The following is a 21,675-nucleotide window of genomic DNA, read 5'->3' on the forward strand; positions in this document are numbered from 1 at the left end:
AGATCCCCAAAACATTTTAACTGTGTTTTTAGGAAAGAGAAAATCAACAATTTCGAAAATGTCAGCTTATTGCACAATGAGAACAGCAACAAGCCTTGGGATTAAAGAACGGGTTTAATCAACAACAAGAATCGGTGCCTCATTAAGCAACTAGTTGGAGTGAAATTGGTTGAAGTTTGAGGACCTGACTTTAGTGGTCTTCTGTTGGCTCACTCACTTCACATTTCATTTCTGTTTGGGTGCCATTTAAGGAAAGAAATTAATCAATTCAGGGGAACAAGTCTTATAAAAAGTCAATTGATTCAAAAGAAGTTAATTAAGAGCAAAACCCGTCACTAATTAAGGGTTAGAATGTAAATCTGCAGCCATTGGTGCCCCCCAGGACCAGAGTTGGGGACCCCTGAACTACAGAGACACTGGTCAACTCAACATTCTCTTTAACTCATTGAGAAACCAACATTTCCTTTTTCACACAAGGCAAAGCATACATTATTACTTTATGCAAATTTGGGTATTAACATTGCTACTTAACAAGGGCAAAATACATAACATACATCTCCCCCCTTAAAAGAAAACTGGACATTATGTTTAGCACTAGAACAATAAATTCAAGCTGAACCCTTTTTTTTTAAACTCAAAAAAGCTCCAGCAGATTACGAAGTATGCAGCTAAAGTTATTGGGGCTGATGTAGATGATTTGACTAGTGTGTGTGTGTCAGAGGGAAATGCTAAAGAAACTGGAAATCATCTCAACTGATGACAGACATCCATTACATGTAGAACTAAAGTTCAGTAAATCAGGAAGGATAGTTGCTTTGAAAACCCACACAAATCGCTCCAGAAACTCCTTTCTTCCTAGTGCCATACGACTTTTCAATAAGAAATATCGGAGATAATGTTTAAGGTTTTGATATATATCCTGTTACCTTTTTTTTTTTTGGTATAAATATGTTTTATCTAACTGTCTTACCTTAACCTTTCTTATTTCTATTTGTCTGTTTTATTTCATTCTGTCTGTTACCTGTTATTAGATGCAACTGAGAAGGCAAATTTCATGTTTTCCTGTGTAAACATGACTAAATAAAGAAACCTAACCTAACCTACTGAGCCATTCTTGAGGGTGAGTTTTATAAATCTAGTGCAGGGTTCCTCAATCACGGTCCTGGTTTCCTAATTAGAACTCAGTCCTTGCTGATAATGAAACTTAGTATTTAACTGTATGCCTTGTTAGTGCTTTCATTCATCCAAGAGAAATTGTAACTGCGCTGTAGAGTTTCTTTACCTGAGCGCATTATCCATGTGTTTTGTGGACCAGAACAAAATTAAACTTAACGCTCCTTCCAATTCCCCTCTCATTTATTTCTAAACATTTTTTTTAAACGCAGACACTTTTAATGGTGCATATGCACAGGTTTTAAAGGAAGCATGTTGGCTGGAGAGCTGCTGGTTTATTGGTTATCTGCATTTTATTACGAAATAATGTCCACAGATGACGGAATCAGCGGTAGAAGTGGGTGCAACCGGTACTGTAATGAAGTCGGGACGCAGATGACACGGACAGCGTGATTGTCTAGTATTGGCTGCCAAGTAATCTTAAGTCCCACAGTTGAGATGGGGGTGATGACCGAGTGTCAGGTGGAAGGAGTGGGGCCGTCGGAGCAACGGGATAGTGCTGACTTCCGGGTTGTCCAAACCTTAAGCCATCGGCGCCTGTCTCCCCAAAAATAAAGGGGTGCAGACAGTAAAGGGTCTCTCTCTTACTCATAGGGAGATCCAAACTGTGAGCAAGCCCCAGAGAGAAAAGGAGAACCCACAGGAAAAGCAGCGAGCTCCTAACATAGAGCGTGTGTGGAGGGGACACTCTCCGCGTGGGCGGGAAGATAGTTCGCCCCCAGCTGGACAAAGGGCAGCACAGACATTACCAGGCTGCTTCCAGTCCCGCAGGACTTTACACTTAAGGAGGAGGCTGTGTTATGAATGCCATCAGCCGGGCCACTTATGGCGAGAATGTCCAGGAAGAACTGGGGAGGGCGCTACAAGAAAACAAAAGTGCAATGTCTCCCCGTTGTTATCCTTCTCTTGTTTTCCAGGAAGAAGCCATGGTCCGGTCAGAGAAGACAGTCCCTCTCGAGACATGACTACCCTAGCGGGGCTGGCCTCCTCGCATCATGATGCTCAGCTGGGGGAGGAGTACTGTGATGGATGGCTGGTGTTTCAGTCTGGCCGGGACGTCCCTGAACAGAAAAAAGGAGGTAGAGCAGGCTTTTCAGGGCACTGCATCCCCTGGGACGCTAGGTGGCAGCTCCCCTGGACGGAAATGGTTCCCCGGATTCCCTCAGGGCATCATGGGACATTAAGTCTGTTTCCTCAGCCCTGTTTGGTGCTGTGGGTGCCGCCTGGGGGAGCTCACAAGGAACCTGGGGACTCCTATTGTTGTTACGATCCGGAAGTACTTCAGAGGCACGAGGACGGAAGCCCGCAGTACTTCTGGGCCACTTGAAGGATGATGTGGCGTTTGACCCGGAGAAGGAATACTTCCGGGTCACTGACTATTTAAAGGACTGGTCAAAACGCAGCAAGGAGAGCCGGAGTTGGAAGGTTGGGTGACTAAGCTGCTGGGAGTGGAAGATTGATTTATTGTATTGATTATTCTTTATTATTATTGTTATTGGTGAATTTTGGAGTGGGCGGTGCTTTGTGCACTTTATTTGAAGAGAATTATTAAAGATTCTTCTTGGTACTTTTTATAAGTGTGTCTTGGACGTCTGTCTGGTGGGTTTAGCAGGCAACAGCACCTCTAGTGTCCACAATGGGCTCTAATTAAAAAATTGGTTGAAGTGGAAACTTGCAGCCACTGTGGCCCTCCAGGACTGTAATTGAGGACCTCTGATCTAAGTAATTAAATTTGTCTTTGATGAATGAAAGTACTAACAAGCCATAGAGTTAAACACCAAGTTTCATTATCAGCAAGGACTGAGGTCTAATTGGGAAACTGGCTGGAATGAAAACCTGTAGCCACTGCGGCCCTCCAGGACCGTGATTGAGGACCCCTGATCTAGACGGATAGGAGGTCGTCTATGTCGAGCAGGATAATGACGTTCAGCACCAATGAGATTTAGTAGATTTTCTAGCTGATTCTTCCTCATTCACAGGTGGGATGATGAATTTTCTGATATCTCCATAGGTGGTACTTCTTCCTCAGTAATAGAACACTGATTTTCCCTTCTGCCAGAATTCAATTCAGGAGAATCCACATCTGGTGACTCAGTGGATGCCAGTGATGCCTTCAATAGCTGATCCACATATCTTTGCCAAACAGTACCATCAGCAGTACAGATGGAGTAGGTCGACTCTGACTGATTACGGTGGCAGGGACCCATTTGGACTTGTTGTTAAAAACTCAGGCCAATACAGTGTCATCAGGATAAAACACTCTGTCTTTTGCTTTATTGTCTCAGTGTTCAATTTGTTTTTGTTGATGATAATGTACCACATGTTTTGTTTTTAGTGGCTTTAGCAAATCAAAAATTGCATGAAATTGTCTTTTCATCATTAGGATGGCAGTTGAAGCTTTAGTGGTCCTGTGCTCAGAATTCTGATATGATCGTAAGAACTGGTTCAAATGTGTATGAAGAGAGCCTTCATCTTGCGATGTCTTCAGTGTATGCTTCATTGTCTGAATGAACCTTTCTGCTAACCCGTTTGTGGAAGAATGGTGTGATGCAGAGCGAATGTGTAGAACTCCATTGACTTGTAGGAAAATGGCAATTCCTGGGACACAGACTGAGGACCGTTATCACTCACAAGTTGCTCTGGGAAGCCACGATGAAAGCAGAGGTGTGACCAGAACTTCATGTGTGGGTGGGCATTTGGCTTGTCTGGGGGAGCAAAAAATATCCATCCATCCATCCCCATTTTTGTAGGAGGGTCAAATAATAATAACAACATAGTTTTATATAACATCCATCCATCCATCCATTTTCCAACCCGCTGAATCCGAACACAGGGTCACGGGGGTCTGCTGGAGCCAATCCCAGCCAACACAGGGCACAAGGCAGGGAATCAATCCTGGGCAGGGTGCCAACCCACCGCAGGACACACACAAACACACCCACACACCAAGCACACACTAGGGCCAATTTAGAATCGCCAATCCACCTAACCTGCATGTCTTTGGACTGTGGGAGGAAACCGGAGCGCCCGGAGGAAACCCACACAGACACGGGGAGAACATGCAAACTCCACGCAGGGAGGACCCGGGAAGCGAACCCGGGTCCCCAGATCTCCCAACTGCGAGGCAGCAGCACTACCCACTGCGCCACCGTGCCGCCCCCTGTATATATATAAATATCAATAAAGTCAAATGTATACAACATGTGAGAGCCAATCAGGTGTTCTTCAGGGATGGAGTTCTAGACAAATCTAATCACTAGAGACAAATTCTCAATGTTACAGTGATCCCTGGTACCATCACTTTTAATGCAAAGTCCAGGACAGTCAGCTTTTTCATATTTTGTCCTTGTATCTTTTGCCACCATTTTAGCAAGAGTCTCAATTATTTCATTTTGAATTACATTGGATGTGTATTTTGCGTTGTCTGGGATGTATTTTACAATTTCTGCAAGTTTGGCATATTTTTTGATTGTGTAATCAAAGAACTTAATGAAAAGCCCCTCCTCCCCACCTTCATGATTGTGACCACGCAGAGCCAGTTCATTGACTGCAAGGAACAACGTATACATTCCATTCTTCTTTAATTTTCTGGTTGGTAACACCAAAGGCTATGCATCGGTGGCTTATTAAAAAGCAGACATCTTCAACCTCTGTCCCTCCGCAAGCTGCTAATAAATAATAATAATATTTATTATTAAATTATTAATAATAAATAATATTATTATTTAACCCCCCTACAAAAATGGGGATGGATGGATGGATATTATTTGCCCCCCCCAGACAAGCCAAATGCCTACCCACACATGATGTTCTGGTCACACCTCTGCTCCCCAATGCTTTTCACATCATATCTATTCTTTTCTATCTGGGTTGGACCCAGTAGTTGAAGTATGCTTTCACCCGTCTCTGCCCGGCGCCGATACTCTTGCCATGCAGACATGGCTCTGACGTGCGGGATACTAGACACGTGTTTGTGGAGGCCGCCACCGTCTTTTTCTACAGCTTTTTTCCAATTAGTGTAGCCGTGTTTGGTGAATATGTCCTCGCAGTCTGAATTGGAAACACTCAATTTGCGGCAGGCAAAGCAAAAGCTGGCATCACGGACAACAGAATATTCAAGCCGTGGTCGAGACTGATACCAGCTTGTATTAAAACATCTGAGTGTCTTTCAGAATGCGCGCTTGGGATAATTAATTAAAATGGGCTGGGATGGGCTATCCATATTTAAGTCAGGCAGACCGGACTGTATATTTTGTTGAAGGCAGACGTTTGGAGTACCCGACACGGGCGCAGAGCTGGAGGATTGTGTAGGCTTATCTACATCTTTTGGAGTTTCAGTTCCCGACGTGGGTGCGCTGTGCTCAGTGTTGGTAGCAGAGGTACTGGGCTCAACCGTGGAGCCAGCAGCTTGCAGAGGGACAGAGGTTGAAGATGTCTGCTTTTTAATAAGCCACCTATACATAGCCTTTGGTGTTACCAACCAGAAAATAAAAGAAGAATGGAATGTATACGCTGTTTTAATTAAAGAATGCGGTCAACAGTTTCAAAACGTGCTGCAAAATGTGCGGCGAAGTGAACTGTGAGCAGCACAGTGCCTGTCTAGTGGAGGAGACACTGACGGATTCGCCCCAAATTCAAATGGGACAATTGGAAAGCAACTCCGTTTTGAAAATCAGATGTTATTCTTCTCCAGAGTTTTCATTGGACAGACAGAGCATTTCACAGGGTGGACACGGCTTATCTCTTGGGGGGGGGCAGTGCCCACCCCAGCACCCCCGTGGTCACGCCTCCGGATGAAAGAATAATTCCTCTAATTTTTTAATTGTTCCAATCCGACAGAATAATTCCTCTAACTTTTCAATTGTTTTAACAGCAGTTGTTGAGTGTATAACAGCAACTTCTGGCCACATACTATAGGCATCTACAACCACCACCAACAGCTTTTCCTTAACTCTTTTAGGGCTGATTTTTTTTTTTTGTTTGTTTCTTTTCTCACAGGGCTGAATATTTTTCTAAAACGCAAAGCGAAGGTTCAACACATCAATCAACAACAACAAAAATAATGTATTTTTGACAAATGTCTCGCATGTCGTGTGAGCCTGCATACTACTGTATGTGATTTCACATTCATATCACATACACATTACACAGCAAAGTCCTGTGAAGTATGATGACGCTCAAAACAGCCAATCGCATGCATTGTCACATTGCACTACTGTACTTACAATATGTGATGCACTGGTGCCTCCATTTCAGTGGTCTGTTGCTTCACACAACACAGTCAGGTTTGTATTTTTTGTCCTTGTATGTTACAGGAAAGTGGCGCTCAGTCAGCCTGTCTGGCACTGCTCTTATTTTGTAAAAAAGTACTCCACCATACTCTGCCAGCAAAGTCGTCGACCACCTTCTTTCAGAAATCTGCCACAGTCCTTAGTGCTGTCACTGTGTGCCTGCTTGAAACATATATAGCCATTTGTCAGTGCAACATCACGCATGCGATGGCACACAGGTACGTCAGATGAGCGAACTTGCTCAGCTGGCAGTCGATCACCTGGGGCGGCATCGGCAGGGGTTCGATCAACTGATGCTGGCTCCTCACTCTCCTGCTCGATCTCCTGATCACCGTCAAGAAAACCAGAGTCCGACTCAGCAATAATGTGCAAAACATCATCTGCTGAGTATTTCACTTTCTCCACTCTCGTGAGATGTCGATACTATCTTGCCTTGGTTTACGTTTCGTAACTCACACACACGCAGGGATTAGATGCCGAGTGAATGAGTCTAACATTCCTCCAAGCAAAGAAGGGCCTACCCTTAACGTAACGGTGAGTTTTGCCACCATTTATAGCTGATTATCACCCTCTTCCCCTGGATGTCAACTTTTGTTGACATGACCCCTCAACCCCTCCTGTTGACAAAAGTTAAAGAGGCCTACGAAATCCACATGGATGCGCTGCCCAGTCATTTCAGCCCAGTCTCAAGGGTGAAGTGGCACCAGCTGTGGGACATTTCTAATCTTCTGACAAGAAGCACATGCCTAGGTCCTCTCCTCAATCCATTCCTGGCCACCAAAAATAACTCCTTGCAATCGCCTTCATGAGGACAACACTGACATGACTTGCATAAAAATGCTGGATCAAAAGTTTTGTCAGTACTGAAGGGCTGATGACACGGCAACCCCAAAGAAAACAACCTGCCTGCACAGAAAGTTCACTTTTTCTGGAAAGGTAAGATTTGCGTTCCGGTGAAGTGCTAGGACTTGTACAAGTAAGAACCACTGGATCATTTCGGGTGAATCGTTTTACTTGACTTGAGGTCACAGGTGTCTCATTTACCTGCTTAAATAAAATATATCAATATGCAGGCTTTCCAAACAGGTAATTGGCAAGGGTAAATGTGAGAGTCCGTCTACATTGGAATGCAACTCAGACTTGCAGTATTTCATATCATGGGTATGAGCTGATAAACGTAATGTCCATTCGGCTAGCTGCTAGGGATAGTATACCACTATGCGCTCCAACGATGGTAGTAAGGGGTCGATGATTGGTAAGAAGGGTAAAATTTCTCCCAAATAGGTACTGATGGAATTTATGAATTCCAAAAATTATTCCCAGTGCCTCCCTCTCAATTTGTGTGTAATTACTTTCAGCTTTATTCAACGCACTTGAAGTGAAACCAATTGGTTTCTCCACATCGGAGGGCATAATGTGTGAAGTCACTGCGCCAACTCCATATGGAGAAGCATCACAGGCAAGCTGCAATGGCAGTGTTGGGTCAAAATGTGTGAGAACATGATAGATGATGATAGATGATAGATGGATCTTTATTGTCATTGTCACTTTTACAAAGGAACAACGAAATTGAAGGTGCAGTCGACTCAGTGTGAGGCATAAGAGTTAAAAAGACAAGAAGAGAGAAAATAATAACAAACCGAATTGTAATAAAAGTACTTTACAAAATATACAAATTGCACTTGTTGACTTGAGGTCTATATTGCACATTGAGAGAATGATACGGAGCAGTTTTATTCTGAGTTCAGGGCCATGATTGCTTTTGAACGAAAGCTGTTTTTAAGGCGGTTTGTCCTGGTTTTCATTGCTCTGTATCTCTTCCCCGATGGCAAAAGTTGGATGAGGCAATGACCGAGATGTGATGAATCCGGTGAAATGTCTATTGCTTTTTTGCGGCATCGGGACGTGTAGATTTGTTCCAGAGTTGGGAGGGTACAACCAATTGTTCTGTCCACTGTCCTGACGACCCTGTGGAGTGCTTTCCTTTCTGAGGAAGTGCAGCTGCCATACCACACACACAGTCCATACGTGAGTACACTCTCGATGGAATTGTGATAAAAGGCAAGGAGCAGATTTTTGGGGAGATGGTTCTTTCTGAGGATTCTCAGAAAATACAGTCTCTGCTGCGCTTTCTTCAGCAGCTCCTTGGTGTTGGTGCTCCAGGTCAGGTCATCCTTCAGCTCAATGCCCAGAAATCTGAACACAGGGACCCTCTCCACACAGACCCCACCAATGACGAGTGGCTGGATGTCAGTTTTGTTTTTTTCTAAAGTCAATAACAAGCTCCTTCGTTTTTGTGGTGTTGAGGAGCAGTTTATTGACTCTGCTCCACTCTGACAGCCTCTCCACCTCGTCCCTGTATGCCAGCTCACCCTCCTTGCCCAAGATGAGTCCAACCACCGTTGTGTCATCCAAAAACTTTATGATCTTGTAGCTATGGTGAGTGGGAACTCAGTCATATGTTTAGAGGGTGTAGAGGAGTGGGCTGAGCACACCACCCTGTGGCATCCCGGTGTTGAGGCTGACAGCAGTAGAGGTGTGGGGACCCAGCCTGACCCTCTGGGAGCAACCAGACAGGAAGTCCAGTTTCCAACTGCAGGTGAGTGATGGAAGTCCCAGATCTGCCAGTTTGGACATCAGTCGTTGTGCGAGGATGGTGTTAAACGCCAAGCTGTAGTCCACAAAGAGCAGTCTGATGTAACTCCCCTGCTGCTCCAGGTGGGTCAGGGCAGCATGAAGGGCTGTGGCCACAGCGTCCTCTGTGGATCTCTTTGCTTTGTAAGCAAATTGAAATGGGTCCAGCTCTGCTGGCAGGCAGGCGGTGATATGACTCCGCACCAATTTCTCAAAGCACTTCATGATGACAGATGTGAGTGCCACTGGGCGGAAATCTTTCAGACTGTTCGTGATTAATTTTTTCGGCAGCAGAACAATGATGGAGGACTTGAGGCAGGATGGGACAGTGGCCTGGGACAGGGACTGGTTGAAAATCCTTGTGAAGATTCCAGCCAGTTGATCCGCACTAAGTGAAGATCAGGGAAAGGGGATTCCCCAATGTAGGATGGTGTGCTCACTTACCTAAGTAAAACTAGCAAGCAAGGAGCTTCTGGGGTTACCCTTAGAGATCAGCATGCTCCTGGCCTAGAATGGCATGTTTCTTGATAAAGCTGTTTCATTTTGGCTATGATTTAACCTGTAACTGTACCTTTGGAATGCCAGTACCTTGTAACCCATGTTAACAGAATATCAAGGAGTTTTGACGGAGTTGACCATTAGAACAGTGAGGAATGGTTGCTGTAATTGGGGCTTTGCAGTCATATGTGAATTATAAATTAAATATCAGTAATATTAAGGAGGGCGGCACGGTGACGCTGCTGCCTCGCAGTTAGGAGACCCGGGTTCACTTCCTGGGTCCTCCCTGTGTGGAGTTTGCATGTTCTCCCCGTGTCTGCGTGGGTTTGCTCCGGTTTCCTCCCACAGTCCAAAGACATGCTGGTTAGGTGGATTGGCGATTCTAAATTGGCCCTAGTGTGTGCTTGGTGTGTGGGTGTGTTTGTGTGTGTCCTGCGGTGGGTTAGCACCCTGCCCGGGATTGGTTCCTGCCTTGTGCACTGTGTTGGCTGGGATTGGCTCCAGCAGACCCCTGTGACCCTGTGTTTGGATTCAGCGGGTTGGACAATGGATGGATAATATTAAGGAGTGATAGCCATTAGTAACACAAGTAATGTAGTGCCTGTGTTTTTAAATCAATGTAATGGTAACTTGATAAAAAAAATATCTATTTCTATGAGAAAGTGACAAATTCTGGGTGTTTATATATACTACCAGTCAAAAGTTTGGAAACACCGATAATATATGACATTGACGTCTGACATGAATTCGTCCCGTGTTGTCGAATACGAGGCTGGAGAACTTCAATTCCCAAGAAGCTTAGCGCGGAAGGGGCAGGAGTCCGGATTAGAGTGCTGTCACACATGCGCGGTTACTTTGGTAACCCAAGTATACAGCGCAGCGAAGCCAAGGAAAGGGGTAAGAAAACTGCATGGGAAGTTTTCTGTTTGTTTAATTGACTGAATTAGTAGCTAAATTGACGCGACAAATTAACAAATGGTAGTGAGTAACTCCCGTATTAAAATGCCTTTTTTTTTCAGGAAAAGCGTTTATTTTAATAATCCAAGCAACATTTAACATGCGGATATGCTGGGTCTTGATCAGAAAGCGGACGCCATCAGTATACACCAGGGTTCAACTTTAAGATTAGGCACCCAATCTAAATTTTAAGATTAGGGACCCTGGTGTACCTGGCCTTACCCACACGAACCTTAAATTCAGGGTTTGGGGGCTTTGTAGTAGGGGCTTTTGCTTTCTACCACCTATTCGAAAAATGACTCGTAGGTAAAAAGACAAGAATAGCCGCTTCAGGTTGTATTTGTGAATGTCGCTCACAAATCACGTTGCGATGCTCTGGTCTTTTTTATTCAGCAAACAAAAATGGAAACTGCAACGTAAAACATATGAAAATCGGTTGATTTTGTTTCATGAATTATAAAAAGTCAGAAAAGTAGAATAGACGTATGTATTATCTAGAAAAGGCACCCACCTCATGTGTTTCTTGTGCTTGAATTCAGCCTTTACAATAAATCTTTTTTATATATATATACAGTATATGAGAGAGAGAGAGAGACAGCACCAAACAGGGTGTCAGTGCAGATGACTGAAGCCGTAATCGTAACCGTGACTTTACAGTTCTGCACTTTTGCCACCAGTGGAGTATTACACACTCGTATAAAATAAAGACATTACACTACATTTTGTTTTTTCTCCATAATATTTATACAAGTTTCTGGCACGAGTTGATTTAGCTGTTTACAACGGCCGATTCTGTTAAGCCTATAGGTCATAGCTTTCTTCGTAGTTGTGTCAATCCTTGCGCCACCGGACAGCACCGCCTTCCTGCCTTGACCTGATTCTGCAGTGGAAGACTTGATGGAATAAAATGGGTTTTGCTGTATTACTGAAGTAAAAGCTTCTTCAATTAAAATAGTAAAAGGACCACAGAGAGATAACAACCCAGTAACTACCCAGAGAGCTATTAATACAAATACAAAAAAATTGCTTTATCTCAATCTTAAGATTACTGAAACACTCCGTTAACTATCAACTATGTGTCAACTTACATTGGACATTAAAGTGAAACTGCAAAGACATGAAATCCGTGAAATCATAAAATAACATACATAACAACAATCGACATGAGTTCATACAAGATGTGGCAGCCTCTGCACCAACATCCCTGTCAAGCTATCAGAATAATCTAATAAAATTTATAAATAATTAAAACTTGGGAGAGGATCTGATTTTATTTTCAAAAGGGAGGGCACTTATCTGAAAAGATTTAATCATCAGTTGCAAGATCAGTGTGGCTCTTCAGGCACACACACACAAAAAAGAAAACAAAACAAAGAATTATTTGATTATAACATATTTTGAAACAGTGCTGACAAAATAAGGCGCTATATGAGAGATTGCTATATGAGATTGGCCAGTAAATTGCAAAGCACGTTGTTGCAAAGCTCACTATAAAAGATTCCATGTAAGAAAATATAACTGTACCCTGATTTGTTATACTACTAGCTATAAATGGCATTATGTAAAATAAAGCTTAATGTTCCAAAAAGTATAAAGCTTTGTGCTCACCCTAAAAGGTTCTATTTGAAATCATTAATGATTGACCAATTGGTTAAAAGCCCATTTCGTGGAGTGTTCACAGTAAAAGGTGCTTTAAATGAATAGTTGGCAAACAATTATGCATTTCACTATGAAGCGCTTAATAAATGTAAAGTGCTTCATGATGGAGCTCATTATGAATGACTAGCCATCCTCCACAGCTCCAACCACGTAGCAGTGAAACAGGACAATGAGGAAGGCCCCACCCGACTCCCCACTCCCGACGTCACGCTTCCCCTCCCCGCGGCTGGCAGCCTTTGTCTCAGATTAGAGCAAATACATCGCTCCTGTAAACGAATTATGATTTTTATCGTGATGAGAGACCTCGCAAGATCAACCAGAATGTTCAAACAAATTATAGAAAAAAGTCCGGTCTAAATCCGTTAAGTAGTTCTCTCGTTCGCTAGCTAAACTAGCTATGCAGATGTAAGGTGTGATCCGAAGCTGGCGTGTGAGTAAGAAAGGCCCCTGCTACCACCCCTCAGCACACTGCGTGTCTCTCGGATTCACACAAATAAATCTGTACTGCAAGCAAACTATGATATTTAGCTCAATGAGAGAAGTCACAAAATCACCTGGAATGTTCAAGCAAATTATATAAGAAAACCCCAATCTAAATCCATTAAGTAGTTCTCTCGTGAAAAGCGGACAAACATACAGACAGACAGACATTGGATTTTATATATATAGAGATGAAATAAAAAATGGACTACACTGTGGAAAGCTTAATATTAATGAACCAAGTGAATGCTTTGTGGTGGAGCTTAACATGAAAGATGCTATTTAAAATAACTGTTTTCATGGAACTGTGTTGGTCTTACTAATTAACCAAACAAGAAAATGTGTTTATTTACAAAGATGGTCATCTGCATCTTTCTGAAGTCCTCATTTCCTTAAGGATGTCAGTTGTAGCTCAGTCTTTCCACATCTTTGGCCTGCGAGCTGGAGTCACCAACAATGTGTGCTACAATGATGAGCAGACCATCATATTCCCTTCAGGCAACAACTGTGTGAGATACAACGTTGACCAGAAATGGCAGAAGTTTATTCCAGGTAATGATGTGACACGTGTCTCCTGTCACTTTGGTTCTTGTCATATGTTGTAGTATTTTCTTATTGTGGGTGACAGCAGGCCCCAAGTACTAGTAGAACTAGGCATGAGGCAGCAGCTAACCCTGGAGTGGAGGCCACTCCATCACAAGGCCCACTCAATCAGCCAGGCATACACATGGGGTCAGTCTACAACAGCTAATCTAACCTAATAGGCACATGTTTGGAACACAGGGGGAACATACAAGCCTCACATAGACAGTGATCTAATTGGGATTTAAACCTAGGACACTGAATATGTGAGGAAGTAACTAATATGTGTTATAGCCTATTGGTGCTGGACCTTTTTAACTATTTGGGGCCATCACAATCCTCAAAGGCCTTGACAAAGTCAGTCCAAAATGGTTCTGCCAGGTAAGAATGAAGAATATTATGCAGGGTGCCCTAACAAGGAGCGTATTTAGGGCTGAGAACAGAAAGCACTTCTCTCACAAAGGGTGTTTGGAAATTGATACAAACTGCACAATGTAGTTGAAGCAGTGCCCCTGATGACTTGTAAAAATTGCCAGGGTGAGATATTGGGACAAGTTGTATATGATTTTGGTGAACTCTTAATTGAATTAAGGTACTGCTGTGTGCTCAGCCTTGTTTCTGTTGTATCTACTTCAGGCAGCTCAGTAGTCCCATGCAATCCCCAGTAAGAACCCATACATTGGGAACCTGTAATACTGTCTTAATGGCCTCCTCTCAGTCTGGCTTCATTGGGCTGTGACTTTAGACATGCACTGGGGAGGTTTGCAGGTGAGTCTGAAGCGGCCCAGATGAGGATTAGCACCTCCAAGTCCGAGGTCATGGTTCTAAGCCAGAAGGGGATGGAGTGCTCCCTCCGGGTTTGGAGTAGGGTGCTGCCTCGAGTAGAGGAGTTTTAAGTATCTCGGGATCACTAGTGAGGGATGAAGGGAGCAGCATCTGCAGTTATGTCAGGCTTGGTGAAGAGTTACTGGTTAATTTACCAGCAATCTACATTCTACCCGTACTTAAGGTCACAAACTGTGGGTGGTGACTGAAGAACAAGAATGCAGATGCAAGCAGCATAAATTAGTTTCCTTTGCAGGGTATCTGGCTTCAGCTTTAGAGATAGGATGAGAAGCGCAGACATTTGGGATGAGCTAAACATAGAGGTGCTGGTTCTCCGCATTGAAGGTGAGGTGGTTCAGGCCACTGATTAGAATACGTCTTGGACACCACCCTGGGGAGGTGTATCGGGCACGTCCAACTTTAAGGAGTCCTTGGGGCAGACCTTGGACACCCTGGAGAAATCATATTTCTCGGAGGGCTTGAGAACACCTCTGTATCCCACCCTAGAGGAGTTGGAAGAGGTGGGTGGGAAAAGAGATGTCTGGGCATCATTGCTTAGACTGCTGCCTCTGCAGCCTTGTCATGGATAAGTAACAGGAAATGAATGGATGGATGTATCTTCTTTCATTTGTTATGTACTTACCCTCTGTACCCACATGTAACTTGGCAGCCATACATGTAAAAAAAATCACCAGTCATTACACTTGCTCTTTTTACTCTCGCCTGTATTATAGCTCTGTCTTCATCTCTTAGGGTCAGAGAAGAGTCAGGGCATTATAGCTCTGGCCATCAGTCCAAACAGGCGCTATCTGGCAGTGTCTGAAAGAGGTGACCGAGGCACCATCACCGTGTACGACCTGCAGCATGACCAAAGCAAAAAGCGGAAGGTCCTGAGTGCAGGGGATGCCCCGGTGCAGGAGTTTCTCTGCATGGCTTTCTCTCCTGACTCCAAGTACTTGATTGGCCAGGCGGGGGCGCCAGATTGGAACCTGTTTTACTGGATGTGGGAGAAGCAGAAAGTCATGGCTGCGGTGAAGTCTACCAACCCAGCAAATCCTGTTTACCAGGTAAGAGGAAAGCAGAGGTGCAAAACTTATGTTGTTTGGCATGGCAGGGAGCATTCCCCAGGGGCCATGCTAAGAATCTGTGGTGGCTGTCCTTGTCATTTGGTATAAACTGCAAGAAGACATCCATACAATTATTACATGGTGTGTTTGAGAGGAGCTGGAACTCATCACAGGCAGCATGGAACAAAAGGTAGGAGCCCACCCTGGACAGGGTGCAAGTTAATAGCAGGGCATATTCACACACAGTTAGCCAAGGTAGGTCACTAATCAGTCTAACATTTGCATATTATTGAGGTGAGAGGAAGCCAGAGTATATGGAAACTGGAAAAGTATGAAAACTTCAAAGAGACTGACCCAAGCAGGCGCACAACCCACGTCTCTGCTGTGATTTTCTGAACTATCACAGAAATATTTCAAAGATGTAATAATGGTAATTGCTTCCTTTGGGCGGAGTGCTGGCTCTGAGGCTAGGGATCTGCACTGGTGGTCGGAAGGTTGCTGGTTCAAATCCTGTAAATGCCAAAAGGGACTTTGCTCTGTTGGGCAATTGAGCAAGGCCCTTAACCTGCAATTGCTCTATCCTGGGTATGACGTTAATCTGCATCCAACCCTGAATGTAGGCCCACCAATTTGCAGGGAAAAACCTGGGGGTTGGCGGCAGAATTTCCACTCCAGCCACCATAGAAAACCTCACGCTGGCTCAATTCCATCTGAACCAGTGTGGTGCTGAGGTGTCACCCGTCGCATGGCTGCACTTGGATCCTAATCTGGGATCCTGAGTTGGTTTGTCATGTGGTGGGTGTGGCAATGTTCTGTATCGGCACCTGCTCCTAACTTTTTCTCTTCCTTAAAAACACAATATTTGGTAAAAAAAAAAAAAAGTGCATTCTTTTAAGAAGAAAGGGATGCAGCCTCTACTATGACATAGACGAGCGATTTGTTTAAAAAAATGAAGGTGAAAAAAGCATCTTCAACATGCATGTTACCATCAGGCAGCTTGTAGGCTTGTGTCCAACAGCTTACCAAAGTGAGGCACAGGCCCTGGCGTGGTGGCCAGAATAAAAATAGACATGTGGATGATGTCTGTGAACATATAAATGAGCCGAAGCCAGTAAATCACAAAGTTATGCACTGAACCTGAAAACAAACTACAAACAAGATACTAAAAAGAAAGGTGCCATTTAATGACGATGTTGAGATTTCCTTAAAGAAGGAAGGTTTAGCAAAGGTTGTAGTGACATGCATGTCTCGTTCTGGTGCTGGTCCAAATCTGATGATATGTTATTGTGTCTTGAGTATCGTTTATGTGCTAGAAGGAACCAGAAGAGGCAAGCAATGAGGCAGGGCTACTCAAACATCATGGCTTGCCTGATTAGTTGAAGTTGTGATAAAGCCTCTGGACAGTGGTGCAACTGGGATTAATAAAGTATCTATCTATCTATCTATCTATCTATCTATCTATCTATCTATCTATCTATCTATCTATCTATCTATCTATCTATCTATCTATCTATCTATCTATCTATCTATCTATCTATCTATCTATTAGGGTGCCAAGCCAACAGTTCAGTTTTTAACTGGCATTTTTAAAGAAAAAAGTCCTAAACAAAATGCAGATGAGTGTGTGCCATCCTGGTGATGTGCCTCAAACAAATGTTAAAATGGTAAACCCCAACGGTTCTGTGTTTCTCCCTCTCTCTCTCACACACATACATATACAGGTTGTCCAGGGACAAATAACAACCTTCCCAGCTTTATCTTTCCATATTTATAAGCCTTGGCTTAAACAGGTCAGGACCTATCCAGCCCATTAGGGATAGGGACTATGCCCTCTCTCCTGGTGACTGCTTGGAGCTGTGAAGAAAGCAGATACATTTAGCAATTGTACCTCCTCTCGCCCCAAGATAGTATTTGCGGAATTACCAATGCCAAACAGAAGATCCGATGTACACGTGCATTACAAATTCTTCCTTGCTGGAGGCAAAAGTAGTTAGTTAATTGATTACATTTATATAGCACTTTTCAAGATATTCAAAGCACTTTATATAGACAGTAGGAAGCCACTTCAACTATCACTAATGTGCAGAATCCATTTGGATGCTGTAATGGCAGCCATTTCTGTGCCAATACACTCACTACACATTACACAGTAGCTATTAGGTGGTGAGGGGTGAGAGACATAGTCAGGGACATGGGATGATAAGGGGTCTACAATGGATGGGGTCGTGATGGGTAATTTAGCCAGGAGATCGGGATATATCCTACTCTTTTTTCAAAGATGCCCAGCTATCTATTATGACCTCAGAGTGTCAGGACCACAGTTTTACACCTCATCCGAAGGATGGTACCATTTTTGAGCATAGTGTCCCCATCATTATACATTTGGACGCTGGGATCCACATACAGATCACAAGTTAAGTCCCCTCTTGCTTGTCTCACCAACACCTCTTCTAGCAGCAATCCAAGCTTTCCTGGTTGGTCTCCCATACAAGTACTAACTGAGCCCACACATGCTTAGCTTCAAGTGGATTACCTGTTCTGAACAGCAGGTGCTATGGCTGCTGTAAAATTAGGCTGTTGTGTCCCTCTTAAATTAGTGATGGGTGGATGAAGCCCCATGAATATTTTGAGACTTCTGCCTGATTGTGCCAGAGAAAGATGTAAAGGTTTGGAGCTTCAAAAATAGTAGCATTTGGTGGTTTGCGGAAATCACAGCAGCCATTAGCTCAAGATAGCAGAGGAGGCATGCATGCAAGTCCTTCTTGATTGCATAGTTTCAGTACAACAAATGCACTAAGAGCCTAAGAACGTTGTCATTAAAATGCTGCCATACATGTACTTGTTAGTATGACAGCAATCATTATGGCTACATTGTAAGACACTAGGGATTCATAATTATTTGACACTTTTTCACATGACATGGATGTGGTGAGAGAAGACATATGGGTGATGGGTGTGACAGAGCAAGATACAGAGGACAGGAAAATGTGGCAACTCCTAACGGGAGCAGCCGAAAGAAGAAGAAGGATCTTTGTTTAAAGGCGATGTAAAAGATTAATATTTTCCTATTAGTGTTTGGGCTATAATAATACTAAGGGACAAATATGATCATAATAGGGTTTTGGGAATGCGCTTGTGGAACAGGGCAACATGAAAGGGTCAGTTTGTAAGTTTAGAGTATTAATGGCCCATTATAAGCTCCACTAGAGAAGAATAGTAAAGTATTTAACTTACTGTCGGATAATAAGTGGAAATGTCCTTATGCTCTTGATTGCCTTTTCCCTCTTCTGATCTCAATATTTAATTCAATAGCTTCTCTGTATGAAGTCCTACCAAGTAGTTGCCGTTTCCTTTTTATAGCTGGTACAGTGCGGGATAGTGCAAAACTTATAACCAACTAGTCATGTCATAATTAGAATATGATAGAAAACCTGACACTGTGTGCTTCACGACAAAAGTGTCAAAAGTTCCATCCCTGTCTAAGATCCTAACCCCATGTACCCTTCGGCGGAACCTTTGAAGAGACAGGCATTGCCCTGATGTGACAGAAAATACATCATTATATTCATTTTTGCATTTTATTTATTTATTGTGTATGGTATTTGCACTTTTTATTTGATATATCTTTTTATTCACTGATACTGAAGGGCAACATGATGTGTGCTTAGCCAGCTGGGTAAATTCAAGTGTTGGGTTTTTAATTCTTATATCCCACAGATAGGTTTTTTAGGTGAATTGTCACTCTAATTTGTTCCCGTGTGAGTGAGTGTGGCTATGCTTGTGTGCCATGTGATGCCTTGGGCCCACTGCTACTAGAATAAACTCTGGTTCCCTATGATCCAAAAATGGGTTACATGGGTTTGGTATTAGATGGATCGATTGATTCATTTCTACATTATTTTGTGATAGTAATGACAGGAAAAGAAACTTTATAAAAAATATAAAGTTATTATTGACCTTGTTCACGAGTGAGGGAAGAATGGAGCGTGAGATCGACAGGCGGATCGGTGCGGCATCCGCAGTGATGCAGGCTCTGCATCGGTCTGTCATGGTGAAAAAGGAGCTGAGCCGTAAGGCAAAGCTCTCAATTTACCAGTCGATCTATGTTCCTACCCTCACCAATGGTCATGAGCTATGGGTAGTGAACGAAAGAACGAGATCGCGAATACAAGCGGCTGAAATGAGTTTCCTCCGCAGGGTGTCTGGGCTCTCCCTTAAAGATAGGGTGAGAAGCTCAGTCATCCGGGAGGGGCTCAGAGTAGAGCCGCTGCTCCTCCGCATCGAGAGGAGTCAGATGAGGTGGCTCGGGCATCTGATCAGGATGCCTCCCTGGTGAGGTGTTCTGGGCAAGTCCAACTGGGAGGAGGCCCCGGGGAAGACCCAGGACACGCTGGAGGGTCTATGTCTCCCGGCTGGCCTAGAGCTAGAAGAAGTGGCCGGGGAGAGGGAAGACTGGGCATCTCTGCTCAAGCTGCTGCCCCTGCGACCCGACCTCGGATAAGCGGAAGCGGAAGAGGATGGATGGATGGATGGATGGATGGATGGATGGATGGATGGATGGATGGATATTATTGACCAAGGTAATGGTAACTGTGATGCAGTAATTGATTTTGTAGCATCTTGTAATGGTGCATGCTGTTAAGGGTCTTATATAAAAGAAAGATTAACACCCTGTGCAAGCAGAGCAGTGTTTGGGACCGCTGTCTCACGTATACGCTATGGCATCCGTACTCAGTCCATTATATTATTCTCAAAATGTCTTAACCAATTCAGGTGTTCAGCCACCTGAAGGTAAAACAGACATGTTTTTTTTGAATGATTGACCAGGAGATTTGACTTACTCAAAAAGCCAGGGCAAGTTAAGTACCAATAGGTCAACAAATCCTGGCTTCTAACCTCATAAGCACTAAACCAAAAATAAGAACTACACATGCAAAAAATCAATACCCTGAGAGTCAAGAAAAGAAAAAAAAACGCACCAACACATCTTTGTAAATGGCATGTGTAGTCTCAGACAACCAGGAAGTGTACACAATGTCTTCTGGCTGATATTGAGTAACAAAAGCCATAACAACTGTCAACAGAAAGTTCTCACAATGGAAGCAACCACAGGAAAACAAAATGGCACCACGAGAGAATGCTAAAAACTAATCCAGAACAAAAAAAAAACTAACGTTAGCAATATAATCCAAGGAAAGCACAGAGAAAGCAAAATAAAGCAGTTTATCATAACATCAGGGTATCCTTGCCCCAGTAGTGGTGCCAGTATTGGGTCCCTGTAGGCCTTGGCCCCCCTCTTTACTCATTGGCCCACCATGTTTTGTAAATTAGCCTTTTGATTCTTTACAAACATTTATTTTAATATGCATTGCCTATGATTAAAATAATGCAATGTGTACTGAGACAGGAGAGACTGACACAGGCAGAGATACACCATGTAGAATGAGGAGGTGAGCCTCCGAAAACCATTACAGAAATGAACTGGGAAATCATTTAACCCTACTTGTAGCTTGCCTAAGCATTTGTCCCCACTATTACAGGCAAGTCACTTTTCACTTTCCCCCATGTCCTGTCCACTCACACTTGTATTGATTGTGGCCCATACTTCATTACACAGCTTCCTACCTGCACCCAATTCCTCACGACCCTGTCTGTCCCAAAGGTGAATTAACAGAGCTCCTGACTCCTGCCCTCTCACCCACTCACTTATGCACAGTACTTCGGCACCCAGAGGTCCTCCTAACGCAGGCTGTTCTCCAGCCAGGACTGCCACACCCTCAGACTGTCAGGTAGCAAACAGAATTTCATAACATTCCAGATGTCTAATATCAGCATTGAATATTTGATCACAATGGCAAATATAAGTAGCAAATGCTAGCAACGCTAGTAGGAAGTGTGCTGAAATATTTAAGAACACTCCATTGGCAGATGCTGATGGATCATCAGAGGCCATGGATTTGTCTAATATGGATGAGCTGACAACTCACCGATGTGATTTTTCCAACTTTCATAACTTTTACGACTCATTGATACTTTATATAAGGGGCATACTGGAATACAGTACATTGAAAGGGGTCTGTATCGAAGGAGTGACATAAATACCGTATTAAAGGAGTGACATTTTATTGGAGTCACCTACCACACACAACTGAAAGTACGCTGGATGGTTGGTTGGATGGTTGTCACTCCTTTGAAATTTATATCCGAGGTTTCACGCCTATGTTTATGTCATTCCTATGACATGTCACGCCTTTCAATAGGACCGCATTGAAAGACACATTTGTAACGTAAAATATGCAGGAGTAGCTGGTTCCCATTGTAAATTTGGGAAGTGTGCTTTTAATTGTGCTATATGTGTTCATCTGTTTGCAAGGCCGTCTTTATCTTTCTCTTACTGCTGATTCCGGCACTTTATTTGTTGGTTAGCCTTTAGGTTTTGCTGTAACTTGTTAAATGGAGTTTGAGTGGTATTCTGCGGTGAAATTTATTAAATTAAACAAAACCCATTT

At 43.4% G+C, this 21,675-nt stretch overlaps 1 protein-coding gene across 1 annotated transcript in view; it reads left to right on the forward strand.

The window, feature by feature from the left end:
- The first annotated feature begins 10,458 nt into the window (after positions 1–10,458).
- cfap57 (cilia and flagella associated protein 57) overlaps positions 10,459–21,675 on the forward strand; it is a 114,405-nt gene continuing 103,188 nt past the window's right edge. The window contains exons 1-3 of the mRNA XM_028810850.2: positions 10,459–10,493; positions 13,050–13,244; positions 14,853–15,166. Of these exons, the coding sequence (XP_028666683.1) occupies positions 13,091–13,244; positions 14,853–15,166 (468 nt within the window). The 5' untranslated portion in view covers positions 10,459–10,493; positions 13,050–13,090. The remainder of the gene's footprint in view (positions 10,494–13,049; positions 13,245–14,852; positions 15,167–21,675) is intronic.

This window comes from Erpetoichthys calabaricus, chromosome 10 (assembly GCF_900747795.2).
Source record: "Erpetoichthys calabaricus chromosome 10, fErpCal1.3, whole genome shotgun sequence".
NCBI classification, from domain to species: domain Eukaryota; kingdom Metazoa; phylum Chordata; class Cladistia; order Polypteriformes; family Polypteridae; genus Erpetoichthys; species Erpetoichthys calabaricus.